This window comes from Platalea leucorodia (assembly GCF_965183815.1).
Source record: "Platalea leucorodia genome assembly, chromosome: 7".
Classification (NCBI taxonomy): Eukaryota; Metazoa; Chordata; class Aves; order Pelecaniformes; family Threskiornithidae; genus Platalea; species Platalea leucorodia.
Genome location: NC_138829.1, coordinates 55821610 through 55836177, shown reverse-complemented (window position 1 = coordinate 55836177; position 14568 = coordinate 55821610). Strand labels below are relative to the sequence as shown.

At 45.1% G+C, this 14568-nt stretch overlaps 1 protein-coding gene across 9 annotated transcripts in view; it reads right to left on the bottom strand.

Moving 5' to 3' along the window:
* The window catches only part of TSPAN32 (tetraspanin 32), a 31659-nt gene that overhangs the window by 9994 nt on the left and 7097 nt on the right, over nt 1-14568 (bottom strand). For all 9 annotated transcript variants that reach the window (XR_014228934.1, XM_082318821.1, XM_082318822.1 and 6 more), the window contains one exon: nt 11242-11316. Coding sequence is in view for 8 of the 9 variants with exons in the window: in XM_082318821.1 (XP_082174947.1) it covers nt 11242-11316 (75 nt within the window). In the remaining variant the exon portion in view is untranslated. The remainder of the gene's footprint in view (nt 1-11241; nt 11317-14568) is intronic.

The following is a 14568-nucleotide window of genomic DNA, read 5'->3' as shown; positions in this document are numbered from 1 at the left end:
GTGCACCATCCTTCCCCTGAGCAAACCTTAAACCCCAATAAAAAGGAAAACATCCAAGCTTTTCTAGCGTCTTGTGGGCCATGAAATAGCTTTCCAGCAGCAGCAATTAAATAAATGGATTCAATAAGAAGAACATCCATTTCCACTGAAGAATTTGATTAAGAATAACGAAAAAAAGAATAACCTTTTGACCTCCTCTTGTGGCCTCGTATTGCTGAGGGAGGAAGGAAGAACAGAGCAGCCAGCTTCTTAACCCAGGAAATTATTACCTTTTGAATATCCCAACCTCAGTCTAAGATGCAGGAATAAAAACTATTTTGTGTTGTGACAACATACATATGGATCTCAGTAAGGTAATGGTGCTGCATGTGCAATTTTTGCCTCTTCATATTTATCATTAGGCTCAGAATGCTGAGCTTCCCTCCAAAAGACCTAAATTTCTATTTAAAAAAAAAAAAAGGGGGGGGGGGGGCAATCCAGAAGTTTAACATTAAAGGTCTACTGAACACTGAGCCTGGAAATGCTGGGACAGGTAGCTTTAAGCCCTCTGCCTTGCCTAGGCACATTCCCCAAAACCTCACAAAAACTGGCAAAAATGCTCCTTTGACTGCAGTGAGTTTTGGGCTGGATCTGGCTGCTTACTTTACAACTGTATTCGACTTAAACCAAGGTAAGATGAGACTTAGTCCAGTGATGTTTCATCTGCAAAGACCATCACAGGCTCCCTAGCAGTAGAGCAGGCTCTGACCACATCACCAGAACGAATTCACTATGCAGAAAAGTCAATGCTCATTAGTGTTTTGTCCTGATAATAAGCCTCAGGGCCCAACTGAGGCTGATGTCCTCCTCAGCAGCATCTCAGGTGGTCGTGCTGCACTAAGCAACCTGGGAGGAGGGCAGGTGAGCTGCCCAGATGTTGGCAGCTGCTGGCCGCTACCCATAGCCTGCGGCAGTTGCCAGACTGGCAAGCTCCTGCCAGCTGCATGAAACCATGAGAGGATCAATTTGACCAGGAGAGGTCCTGCCTGATGAAGTGGTGCACATTTGCACCTTCCTGATTAGTTTAGGTACCATGCAATGACATGAAACATTGAGACTAAGGCTTTTGAAGGAAAAGAGTGGCTAGGAAAGAATTGAAGGAACAAAAAGCTATGGCAGAAAATTATTCCAACCATTGGAAACAATAAGGGAGGAAACCACGACCAGTCACCATTTCACAGCCAGCTCGACTACAGTGATGGCGATGATGATGAGGGTAATCTCCAGGTATGTAATGACTACTAAAGACTTCAACTGCACTCTGTTTCTGAGCTTGCTGGTGGGCTGGATTCTCAGTTACTTACTGATTTTACTTGTTTTGTCAAGCAGCCTCCAAGAACTGAAAAGCACGAAGGACTAAGTGTAAAATGTTTTATAGCAATAATTTCCTTTTAGAATGTGTGTCTGGGCAAGCCTAAGAGTACAATTTGCTGTTAAGTTGTTCTCAGCATTTCTCTCCAGCAATTATATCTAGCATTTATATCCAGCTATTATCTGAATACACTATTCAGGTCCTGGTAAGGGAATATCAAACTACAAAACAATTTTTTAAAGACTGAATTGACTGTAGTTCCTCCACATCATCTTTCTGATTTTTTTCTAGGATCATTTGATTTTGGAGGGGAAAATTGCTGTCTTCATACAATGTGGCAGTCTGTTTTCAAAGATTACTGCAGAGAGCTTTCTCATTTAAATATTTCAGAGGTAGGTATAAGTACTAAATCTCAGTATTTATCACTGGCTGTTTCCTTCTGTGCAGAAGATCGTGCCACAGAGCATATGAGAGGTCTGATTTAACAAGGAGACATACAAGAGCAAAAAAGATTGCACTAATGAACCATCATCTTAGCAACTTTTCTGCCTGGGATGGGGTTATGTTCATACTCAGAGCTGCAGCTGAGCTCTGAAGCACCAGTCACGCATGGCAGTATCTATCCAGCCGGAAACGGCATGCTAACTCACGCATGCCTAATGATGTAAGAAATAAAACCTGAAAACATGAGACAAAGTAACCAGGTGGTTTCATGACCTATCTTTATTTGCAACATTATTTTATCCAGCAGGCGCAAGTTAGTCCCTGTGTTCTTTGATTGGGACATAACACAGCGAAGAGCTAGACTGCAGCACTGCTTTGTGCCATCCTCAACAGATTCCCATTGCCCACTCCACTGACAGGCAACTTTCAGTTCATTGCCTCAAAATAATTTTCTTTTTCTGTTCCTTACACCAGGTGTTGGAGAAAAAAAAATTAGAAATCAGGGTGCTTTCTCTCACAGTTAAGCAACAGGATGCCTTTTGAGTTTGAGTGGTTATGCCAATAGTGTTAATAACATGCTTTAAGAAAACCACAGCTGTGCCCCATCTCTTAACTCAGACGATAGTTAGCATGTAATGGACCAATACAGCTAGAGAAAAGAGAGTTTGTCTGGGCTTCTTTTTGAAAGGTCTTACACTCCCCCCACACATTAGCATCATTGTGGTCAAGTAGATTTTCCTGTTCCTAGTGACATGCTGTGACCCACTGCTGGAGGAGTATTTCTGGATGAAGCTCTCCCTTGGAAGGAGACTGCCCGTCGCCAGTAAAAAACACCGAGAGCTGAAAATGAAGCATCAGCTGGGCTCTGGCTTAAGAAAAATCTCCAGGTTAAGTGATATGGAGGTCACACCTCACAGTCATTCTTTTCCTGGAAGATGCTGGGTGAAGTGTTCCAGCTCTAAATTAGTCAAATAATTGCTGCCTCCCATTTCTGTCTGCATTCCTTAATGAAACGTTCATTTAGGGATGATATTGATGGGTTGTTGGATACAACAAATGGAAAATCACCACCGAGATTGATGCGGCTGACTCTTGCTGCCTCAACAGAGTAGCATTTTTCACTTAAAGTAGGAGGGAATTTTGAGATTGTTTATCATCCTCTAAATCCTTTATCCCCCAAGAAGCAGAATTTATGACTGCAGGAAGACATTCACTCTAAGCCATTAATGTTCTTGCCCTTGGCTATTAGAAACTAAAGCAAATTTCAGTCTTGCCTCCTTCAAGAGGAAAATTGACATTTTTGACTTGGGTTATTTATCAAGGATAATTTTTACCTGTAACTGGATTTGGAACAGAAAGATCAGACAAGGAGGTCAGCCTTCAGTTCCTGATCCCTTTCAAGCCAGAGGTGTCAATGAATCCCCCTCCCGCTGCCAGTGAATACGCGTGCCTAGGCAACCTGAGCTAGTCGCTTTGATTTATGCTGGAAAACTAACATAGACTCATACCGAGAAGAACAGTCTGTGACCTACTCAGTGAGCCATCTTTCCAACAGTTGCTGGCCAAAAATCTCTCCAAAAAGCTGGAGCTCAAGGAGAACATGGTGAAAGGAGATGTCAGGATTGTCTCAAAGACAAGCCCACCTCTCTCCTTTCTGCTTAACAGGAACTCTCTTGACATGGCAGAGGAGGAAGGCAAGCATGGCAAGCAAAAGGAGGATCCTCCTCTCCTGTGGCTTTTCATGCCTTTGAGCTACCAAACTGAGCACACACACCACAGCCTCAGAAGAAACAGCAACCTCAGCACTTCACATTCTTTCAGGGTCGCCAAGAGGGATGTACTCACTAGCACCGCTCAGAAATAGCCCTTCAGCAGCGTCTACCGCAGACTCCCTCGCTTAGCTATAAACTGCAAGTTGACGCACTCGAAATCCTTCCTTGCTCCAGTACAAAAAACACTTCTGCATTTCACTACCTCTGTCTTCCCTTTCCTCCCCAGGATGTCAGAAAGGATGGGGAGCAGATGCAACTGCTTGGGTTTGGATAAAGCAACAATGCAACTGCAGTGAAACAGAGGAGGGAAAACTGCTCTGGGTGCTTTAGCCAGGTTGCAGAGCAACTCCCACCACGTGGTGTGCTCCCATCATTCAGACACACGACTCAGCAATTTATGAACCTCCCAACATTGTGGTCAAATAATGTCAGTCATTCCCCCTCTCTCACCCATAGTACCTGAAACCACTGCCAGGCAAGACTGCTTCCTAACAGGAAGCGTTGAAAAACATTGAAAAGAGTTCTAGCTTAAAAAAAGTTGTATCAGCAATAGAGCTAACCCCAGGGCATCACCGTCACCTCCGAGCTGGTGGTGGCTGCCCCACTGCAGCGAGCATCCTACAGCCACAGGAAGGTTGGATGTGCCACGGTGACAGCAACCATCCGAGTGGCCTTGGGTACCACAGCTGTCGCTGCTGGAGACGAGAGCTCCAGCTAGCACTCTGCCATGGAAAGCAGCAGAAACAGGGCCGCGCGGGTTCAGCGTCAGGGCAGCGATAAATTATAAAACCTATGAGTGCAAATGCCTGTGTGGCACGTCAGACAAAGGATGGCAGAGTCTCACTGCGGGGAGCAGGCTGTTACTGTGTGATGAGAACATAAACGCCAAGAAAGAGTTACAGTATTTAAAAACACTAAGGAAGAGGAAGGGGTTTTCCCCCTTTTTGTTTCTTCCGTAGACTTCAGAGACTGGGAAAAGCTCAGTGCCTACTTTAAATTGATTGTGCCCAGCAGAATAACAGCAAGAGCAAGGGGAACATCAGATTATTCACAGTGTTTTGGCAGCCAAATCACTGCTTTTTGAAAATGCTCTTGGAAGACCCCTGTGAGTGGCTACAATCCTGATCCAGCCCCACTGAATCAGAAAACAAAAGGATTCTACCTGTATGCTTCGGGTCTGGTTTCAGACAGCACCTGAACACACCTTCAGCTTGTGTTTAAGTCTCATTAAAATCTCTAGGACTTAAGCCTACCTTTAAGCATTGCCTTCAGATGAGACAGACTGGACCCTGTAAGAGTTTGCCCCAACACACACCGCTTGCAGGAGCGACAGAAACAAACATACCCTGGAAAAACCGCAGACTTGGTTTGCCACTGAAAGGACCTCTACAACCCCACTTAAGAAATTACCTGGGAAGTTCTGGGTCACTCCTTGTATGCCTGCAGAAACAAGCAATGCATGTGCTGGTTTTGAGAATGCAAAGAGAGAATTCGCCTCCTGGGGACCCAGGCAATGCTGTGTCTGGGATTGCAGAAGTGCTGGTTAGGAGGAAGAGCTACAGGCAGAAGATCAGCACAGATCCCATACGCAGGAAAGGGAGCAGGGAAGCTGCTCTTTTCAAGAATGGACCCCGGGTGTGGCAATGCTCATTATTTAACAGCTGCAACTGTTAATCCCAGCTTTGCACCCTAGGCCCTATTAGAAAATCATCACCTCAAAAGATAACCACCTTGCTCACTAAGAAAACATAAAAGACTCTTGTTTCTCCTTCCCACTATGTGGGGGGAAGAGCAAACAGGTTCCTCTGAAGAAAGTTTCAAACAGAGCAAGACTGCAGGAGAACCAGAGTGTGCACAGGTGGTTTGTGTTCTGCATCCCATAAAAAGCTAAATCCTCACATTTATTCTCCGAGTACATGCAGTGCAACACAGAGAGGCTAATGCTTTTCTATGCATGTGGAGCCAAAAGCTGTTGGTGAAACCTCCTTTAGAAATCACCCAGGAACTTGAGGCACCAATTGAAAACTAAGAGATTGCCATATCATTGCAGCCAGTGCAAATCCAAGCAACCTCTTCATCCAAAGGACGCTGGAAATTGGGCCTTTATGCCAGAAGTGTGGTCAACTATTTGCACCAGAGCTTAGTTTCAAATTTTCCCCTGAGTTGGGAAATCGTAATTTAATCAGTTTTAAGCTAATGTTTACCTTCAAACAAATCTCTGTAATTAAAAAGCTCGTTCTGTTGCCAAATTCCTTTCAAGTTGCAGCAATTTTATTTTTGCCGATTGACCCTGCCGTCCCGACCGGCTTACGGGGCCAGCGTTGCAGAGCTGCTGGAAGGTTCTTCTAAGCTGCTGCAGAGAAGGGGAACAGCAGAAGATGACGTGACATTGAAACTCCTCTGGCCTCTTTCACAGTGGGGGCCCAGAACAAAACCCCAAACCTATTTTTGTGTTGGCTAGCAAGGGTACCAAAAGTGTTTTATACTGCAGCTGCAAGGCTACCCTTTCCTCCAACCTCTGCAGGCAGGTTTTTAAAGCAGCAGTTAATGGCTGAGGAGAGAAGGAAAGCTGGGGAGGAGGAGGAGGAAGCAGCAGCCTTCCCCAACAGCTGTACCAGCTGTGGCATAAGTCTCTCCTACCTCCTTCTCTGCATCCCAGGTCCCAGCTGCATTGGGCTGTGCTGGGAATGACTAAAAGACCTCACCTAAACAGGCAGCGGTTTGTGGTAAAGGAACTGCCATAAAAATAACTTTGGAAAACAAGACTCAGCTCTTTGGCCTCAGGAATCAGGACTTCCTAAGGTGGCTGAAAACCAGCCGAAAAACTCATCATTTCTGTGGTTACCACAGCTGTTGCATCAAAGGTGCTCGTGTAGAGGTCATCCTCCCTGCCCTCTCTTGTACGTCGGTCTCTCATCCGCGTTGATTGCACCACCAGTGTCGATCCTCAAACAGGTTTGTGACACTTTCTTACCAAAACCGCGTTTTGGCTGGATGGCCCATAGGGAGGGGGGCAACCAAACATGCTCCTCACCCTTGTGGAGACCCTTGTCTGCGCTAGGTTCGACATGGAAAGGGATCAATGCTCTCAAGTGATTCAGACCAGGCAGAAATACATACTAGAGTTTCACGGGGGCTTGGAGGCTGGGCTGGGGTGTTTCTGGAGCCACGGGCTTGAGAGTGTGATGAGACAGAGGTGAAGGAGGAGTGTTGGGCACAGCAGGTGAGGATGGGGCTCAGGAACAAGCAAAGCTAGAAAATACTGAAACATGAATGGCTCAGCACTACAGCTATCAGGAGAAAAGGTCCTTCAACAACCTCCAGATTACAAATATTTTCATTTCAGATTTTCCTCCAAGCAGCTGACCTGCCCAGAGAAGTTTTCACACCTCTGCAAGTGACAACAGCACCCTTTCTGTTGGCACCGTTGGCTAAGAGGCAAAGTGTTTCTTTATAAAGTGCGGGTAGACTCTAACAGAAAGGCTGCATCATACATGCCAGCAAGACAGGGAGAGGATCTGGGATGTTACGCTGATTTATTTGTTCTTCCCCACTTTGTTCACCATTTTCTTTGCAGAACCTATCAAGCAAACGTACTTTGGGAATGAGTAGTTTATTAATTCCTTATTAAAAGTACTTTAACGCAGACGGATGCAAAGCAGCCTGAGAAGACCATATGGAGGAGGCCTGGACCTCACAAAACCCATTCATTGGCCACATAGATGGATTAAGAGAGCAGGAATATTTATGATGCTGAACAGAGGGATCAACCTTGTAGGGTAAAGCACAGTAAACTTCAGATTCATGATTTTTGCATGTCTGGTATAGGTTATTTTAAGAATAAAGACAGGTGACACTGAGTCTATCGGGGATGTAGGTAACTTGAAATTAAAACACATGGCATCTGTCTGAAAGAACTCATTCAGGAGCTATAGAAGGTCACAAAAGCAGAAAAGAATGGGAAATGAGAAGATTCACATTTCGTTTACAGTGCCCAGGTCTGAGAATATAGAATATTTACAAATAACTCCTCTTCTTCTCCTGTCCTGTGTAGCTTCTCCGTAAGAAGTACTGTAAACAGGTTTCTAAATGAATCACAAAGGCAAAAAGGGCATCTTGCTTTCATCATGTTCAAATGACATTTCTATCTACCGCCTCTTGAAAACAACCATCAAAACAATTTTTCAACTGGAAATTGGGCTTTTCCACTTTAGATGATTTTCTGTAAGAAGGATCTGCTTTATGAAGGAAATATAGTTTTTGGGTTTGGTTTTGGTTTTTTTTTTTTTTTGGATCAAGAGGAGTAAACCCCTGAGAGCATCTGCCATTTTTTGGTGCAGGAGGGACCTCCCATCTCCTGGCTTGCAGAGGGAGGGGAGGGCTCCACTTTCAGCGCTGCCTGTGTTCGGCACCTTGCCTGTGGGGAGGGAGAGGATGGGATCCAACAAGGCCAGCTCCCAGCTGGCATTTCCAAACAGAACAGGCTGATTTTCTATCTGGCTTTTCACTGGGAAGGCAACGTATTTTGCATGGGAAAAATGCAAGTATTTGTTTTAGCCATGAATGCGAGGGCAGTAGCCCCTTGGTGCTCTCGGAGGCACCGATTCAGGCACGTGTAATGGGCATATTCATCCGTATTCAGTTTTACATCCCCAGATCCTCTTCCTTTCTTGGTAGCTGGGTGTACATCCCATCAGGCTTACAAGACACCCATCAATTTGGCTGAGTTTGATTTTTCCCCCCGTATTACCACAACTATTTCTGACAGTACCGACACTCAGTAGGCTGGGGAGGACACCTGCTTTAATTTTGCTCTTTACATTGAGAAAGGCAGACAAACAAACGGCTCTGTAATGAGACTTCAGGAGTCTTCCCCCTGCTCCATTTGGTTTTCTGTGCCACTACACTACTTGTCTTTCTGTCCTGGAGGGGCAGTCATATCTGCATTTCTGTCTCACATCTGCATTTTTCTCACTGGTGAGATGGGTTACCTTTCAAGCGAAACCAAATTTCCATATGTTTTGTAAGTAGCATGCCCAATTAGACCTTTCCTCATTTATATTCCCTGTTTCTCTTTTCATTTTAGAAACCAGAGAAACCCGAGATGATCTCTAATGGTATTTTAATTTTTCTGTTGTCAGAAACACTGCTGGTTTTCTTTACCCAGAAAGTAAACATTTTACAAAAAAAAATCGTTTTGCTTAGTGGAAACTGTTTTGCCTAAAGAAACCCAACCAACTGCTAAAGCTAACCACAACACATGGGTGCATTTATGGACAGGGCACTCAAAGCAAAAAAACAGGAAAATAATTTGAAGTAAAAACAGATGTAGTGATTAAGAAATACACAGAGAAAGTAATTCTCCTTTAAATATTTTCAGCAAAATATTTTTCTGAATGGCACATCCCTGTATTAACCCGATATACAACTTTTTCTTGCAGCCTTTTTACACCCTACTCCATGTTTGTGAATTAAAAAGTATAAATAAATAGTCGATTTGGATAATGCAATTTCACAAGACCAACCAGACACACTTTCTGGTGCCATTTCTCCTTTACTAACACAGCTTTTATTTCAATCTCTCATTATAAACTTCTGCAGAAGGACAAAACTGTGCTCAAGGCCTCCCTTCTGTGTTGGTAATGAAAACAAAATTATTTCCATATTAAGTTGGTAGTGTGAAGACAACAAATTTTGACAGTTTTGCCTGAAATCAGGGAAAATATATGCAGAGGCTGTGTAAAGACTCTCTTTCTTGGATGTCTCAGCTCTGATTGAATCTGCTTCAGCCAGGCAAGTGTACAGATAAAAGATGCTGCTGTGCCATCAGCACTCACCCTAACGTTTCTACAGCTACCTGAAAGGAGGGTGTAGTGAGGTGGGGGTCGGTCTCTTCTCCCAATTAACAAGCGATAGGACGAGAGAAAACGGCCTCAAGCTGCGCCAGGGGAGGTTTAGGTTGGATATTAGGAAAAACTTCTTCACCGAAAGGGCAGTCAGGCACTGGAACAGGCTGCCCAGGGAAGTGGTTGAGTCTCCATCCCTGGAGGTATTTAAAAGAAGGGTAGATGTGGTGCTCGAGGACATGGTTTAGTGGTGGACGTGGCAGTGAGAGATTAACGGTTGGACTCGATGATCTTAAGGGTCTCTTTCAACCTTAACGATTCTATGATTCTATGATACCTCTCACCTTAACCTTGACTTTGCCCTTTAGACTTCTGCTTCCATAAGGACTGGATTTTAATTTTTGCACAGGACACCAAACCATTATGGGACAGGGCTTCTTGTCCCCGAGAAACGCAATTGCCACAGTCCTAGCATGGATCGAGTCTGGGGTTTTGATGGAGTGCTCCTTCAGCACAAAATGAAATCCCTTCTGATGTCCTTTTCCTGACACACTGGTCTTCAATCTCCCACAACGTCTGCAACCCTAAAGAGATGAGCTGGCAGCATCAACACAACCCTGATCCATCGGGATGATGTTTCAGGTCACCCATATCCTCATGGCTGGCCAAAGCATTGGAGGTTGCGGCATGTGCCTGGGGAGGAGCAAAATGGAGATGGGGACTGACCCGCTGCACGAAACATCTATCAAAGTCCCAAACACTTATCTGAATTACTGTTAGATAATTTGGATACTTGCCTAAAATATCAGTGTTCTGCTTTCAAAAAAAAGAAGTCATGATTTTTTTGCACTCCTATGTTTCTTAATTTTTTTTTTTTTTTTTGAGTGCAGGGATGCAGGAAGGGGAATTAAAATCAACCAGCAACAAATTCCTCTGAATGGGAAGAGGAATAAATATACAAAACCCAAATGATATTAGATTAGGAAAGGGTTAAAAAAAAGCCTAAACTTCTTTAGGCTACTAAATATTAAGTTCAATTTCTGCTTTCCCCAGCAGCCTGCTACCCTGGGGCATCCCAGCCCCGGGGTAAGGGTACCCGCTGCGATGCGCAGGGCTGTCCTTTAGCAGCTCTGCGTGCCTTGACTCCACTTCCTCAGCACCTTGCATCTCCAACACCATCCATCTACCACAGCACCAGCAAGCTCTGCATTAACAATTCAAAACCCAACTTTCTGGCAAATTTGACCACGTACAATGTTCTTTTTCTGGTCCAGCGTGGCAGTGACCCAAAACACCATTTTTCACACTGGTGTTTTTACTGTACCACTGCTGCCGGTTAATAAACGCATCTCCTGGGTGTTTCTCCTGGCCATTGCCAGAGACAACCTGAACAGTCACAACGTGCCACCGTCTTTGAATAGAGGCTCCCAACTGACGTTAGCAGGAATTAGAGCTGTCTGGAAATGAGTTTTCAAAAGTCAAGCGTCTCATTTAAAACAAAACAAAACAGAACGAAACAAAACATCCCCTGCAAAACAAATCCCAAAGCTATTTAAAATGAGACTTGCATTTGTTTTGCCTTCAGGACAAAGTGTTTGCCCTGCATGAGGGTTTCCGTGGCTTCCCCCTTCAGATGAGCCCATTGGAGAGGCAGCTGATGAAGGCGGCCCCGTTCTTGCAAAGGACGGATGCGACAGAGCATGCATCGGATAGACCTCAGCATGGACTGCTTGATTACCACCAGATGTCCCTTTTATGGGAGAAATCATTGCTACAAAAAAATCATCTGACGAGATGCTAGTGGTATTTCCTAGCAGCCAAGGCTTACCTCTGTGCTGTGCGTGTATCTCCAGCAGGCAGCGGGGATCAATCCGCAGAAGGCCAGAGCAAAACAGAAAAATCCCTGAGGATAAAGAGGAAAAATATCATCAGTTACAGTACAGGGAGAAAAACAGCCATTTGAAAACACCGTTGGGACACATTTAATATGCTCATTTGAGCAAGTTTAGTTAAAGTTAGAGCTAAACATCCCCTTCTTTTAACATCCCTCATAATGCTGGTTACTTAAAAGAAATTAGGTGGATAATAATGTGATTCTCTGTCAGGAGCCCTCTAATTACACTGTGGCTGTTTGAAGGAGTTGACCAAAAAAGCACCCGGCTTCCTGCAGAGCAGTTAACCTGCTCTGCCCAAATTCCCCTTGGGGGAAAAAAAAAAAAAGGCGAGAAAAACATTATATTTACAGTATGCTCCTCTTCTGCAGCAGGACTGTGCCCCAGAGTAGCATCTCCTTACTCAGGGGATTCAATCCCCCATATTTAAAACTCAGCTGTTGGTTTCAAAGAGGGGAAAACCCACACAAATAGTCCATAAAGAAGCGAGTAACCGGGATGGAGAGCAACCTGCTCTGGAAAAGGAGCTGGACTTTACCCTGTTAGCAAGGTGGCAGCTGCACAGCCAAGCCACCTTCCTTAAATCAGCTCCATCCTAGTGAGACAAAAGGATGACAGAAATATAATCAAGGCCAGCAACTGACCCTGAAGCGTCTAAACAATAACGGCAACGACGCAGGAGGCAGCTTCACTTTTGTCTTCTTCCCTAGGCTTGCAGAGCTGGAAGTTAGACGCGTTGTCTCTTTATTTGAACAAATCTGATCCAAAAAAACCCCCTGATGTAAACAGCACTTGCCTGTTGTGACAGCTGGACCAAAGGATCTTGTTCACATTAAAAAAAAAATAAATAAAAAAGGAAGAAAAAAAGTGCCTGTAAAGCATTTGAAGGCTCATCAAATATGAATCCACAGCTTAGTCTTGGAATGGCAAAAGCTGATGAATAAGCACCAGTTGAAAATTATTGCCCTTACAAGTTTTTCCGTGAAACTGTCCCTCTTCCAACACAAAGTTATGTAGCAGGGGAAAATTACCCAACTGACTGCAGCTTATTTTGGTTTCTAATTTTTTTCTATGAGTGTTTTAATAGTATGATATAGCTGAAATCACTTTAAAAAGATTAAATCTATCATGAAAGTTTACCAAATTCAAGCTTAAGGTGAGGAAGAAGAGCGTTGCTGCTACCAATTCTGCTTCACTAAAAAACTTTTGCTTAAAAACCATGGTTTAAAAAAAAAAAAAAGCCCCAAACTCCTCCATATGCAGCAAGAAAGGAAAATGTGTTACTTTAAATCCTGGAAATGAATGTGAACATGCCAATAAACTGCCTTTTGCTGGTTCTTGTCCATCTGCTGCCTGCTGTGTTTCTCTGCTCGCGGCAGGACGATGCCCTGGCTGGGGGCTTTGCTCCAGGAACAAGACTGCCGTTGGCATTTCACCACTTTTTGGGGCTACCTTGTTTCAGACTCCACATCAGACACTGGGGAAAACCCTGGTACGGCTCTTATGAAAAACCTTAAATTATGTACGTCTGATCTCTCCTTTTCTTTTACGTTTTTGGCAGCTGCCTGGCCATATAGGTGGTGAGATCACGCGCTGCCTTGCCAGGAGCTGAAATGGGATAATGGGAGAAATGGGACCCTAAAAGAGAGGAAAGTCTGATCAAACGCTGACACGACAAGGGGGATACAAGTAGCGAAGATGGGGAAGAGCATGCAGGCTGAGATGCCACGGACCAAAGCACGGCACGACCAAGCCCGAACCCAGCCGGCGTGGGCAGTACAAGCCCTGCAGGTACAGCACAAATTGGAGGGGAGAGGAGGTGAGGTTACGCGGGCATTGCAGGTTGCTCTCCGCTAGGACCAGACCCTGCATTTTGCACCTCCTCCAACAACCTCCCCCCCAAAAAACAGCATAAAAAAGTAAACGTTTTCACCAAAATCAAGCTCAAAGGCAAGAAAAAAAGAGAAAATTATGGCAGATGAAAAAAACAGCACTGATGGCAATGTGAAAGCTCTTCTGCACATTGTTCCAGTAAGGGTTTAATTGAGAGGACCCACCATGAACCACCCAGATTTCTCCCCTCCAGCCCTGTGCTCTCCCTTCCCTACCCCACCAGCTCCAGCACTTACAACATCTCTCTGGGGCCAGGAACCCCAGCAGATTAAAATCCTCCTTCTCATCTTCCCTTCCTCAGCTCCACCCCACATCTCAGTCCTTCACCTCCAGCATCTGCTCTCCCTTTACTTCTGCCTAGCTTCTCTGGGAATACTGAGACGTGGCCCTTTGGGAAGCTCCCCCTCCAACCAGCCAGCGTGGAGCAATTACATGGCTCCGAGAACATCTTATAAATGAATTATAGGCTCCTTTTTCCCTTCCCAGCCAAAAGGCTTTTGGAACAGCAACTTTCTAATTACATTATAAGACATTTGGAGGAAATAAAGAAAAAGGCAACACATAGTTTGCATACAAAATGTGGAAGGGTCGAGGCTGGTTCACCATCTCCCAGACCCTTGGAGCTCCTTGGAGCCGGCTGCGGGCTGCTGCCTGCTCCCTTTGCAGGAGGCAGCCACATCAGCCCCGCAGAGGTCTGTCACCGGCAAGACATCAATTACTCTTTTATGAATGACCTTGTTTCCATCCTTGCTGCAAGGAACAATTTGTCTTCGAGGGACTTGGCAGAATCCGCAGAAACAGTGTCTTGTCTGTTAGCTGGTATATCTTTTAATTCACGTTTTTGATCCTTCCCCTTTGGTTAAGAGGGTCCGCTTTGGATGAGGGAGGGACCCTTTAGCTCAGACTGGGATCGGTAGCTCTGCCACTCCCAGGGAAGGAGCCGACCTGTGCCCTGCTCAGCTCCAGCTGCTTTTTGGTGCTGCTGGGGCCATTGTAAGGACCAGCTCCCTGCCAGACTTTACAGCTCAGGGGGAAGGAAAGGGGGAGCTAATTTCAGATTGCATCCATCAGGTTGCATCCCTCCCTCCCTGACCCAGTTCATCTAAAAGCACACAATGTTTTTGCCTTTCCATGTAACAAACATGAGCTAGTGATCTCAGTCGGAAGGAGGAATCCGTCCTCAGCTCCAACTGAGCACATCAGCCCTGCCCGCGCCTGCTCCCCGGGGACCATCAGCGCACGGAAGCCTCGCTCAGGAGTGCTGCACCACAAGGGAGAGCACGGAATACAGATTCATTGCGAAAGCAAGATGCTGAAGTGCGTTGCGGTGTTATTAAGGACCCTCTACACACTTGCCTACAATGATACAC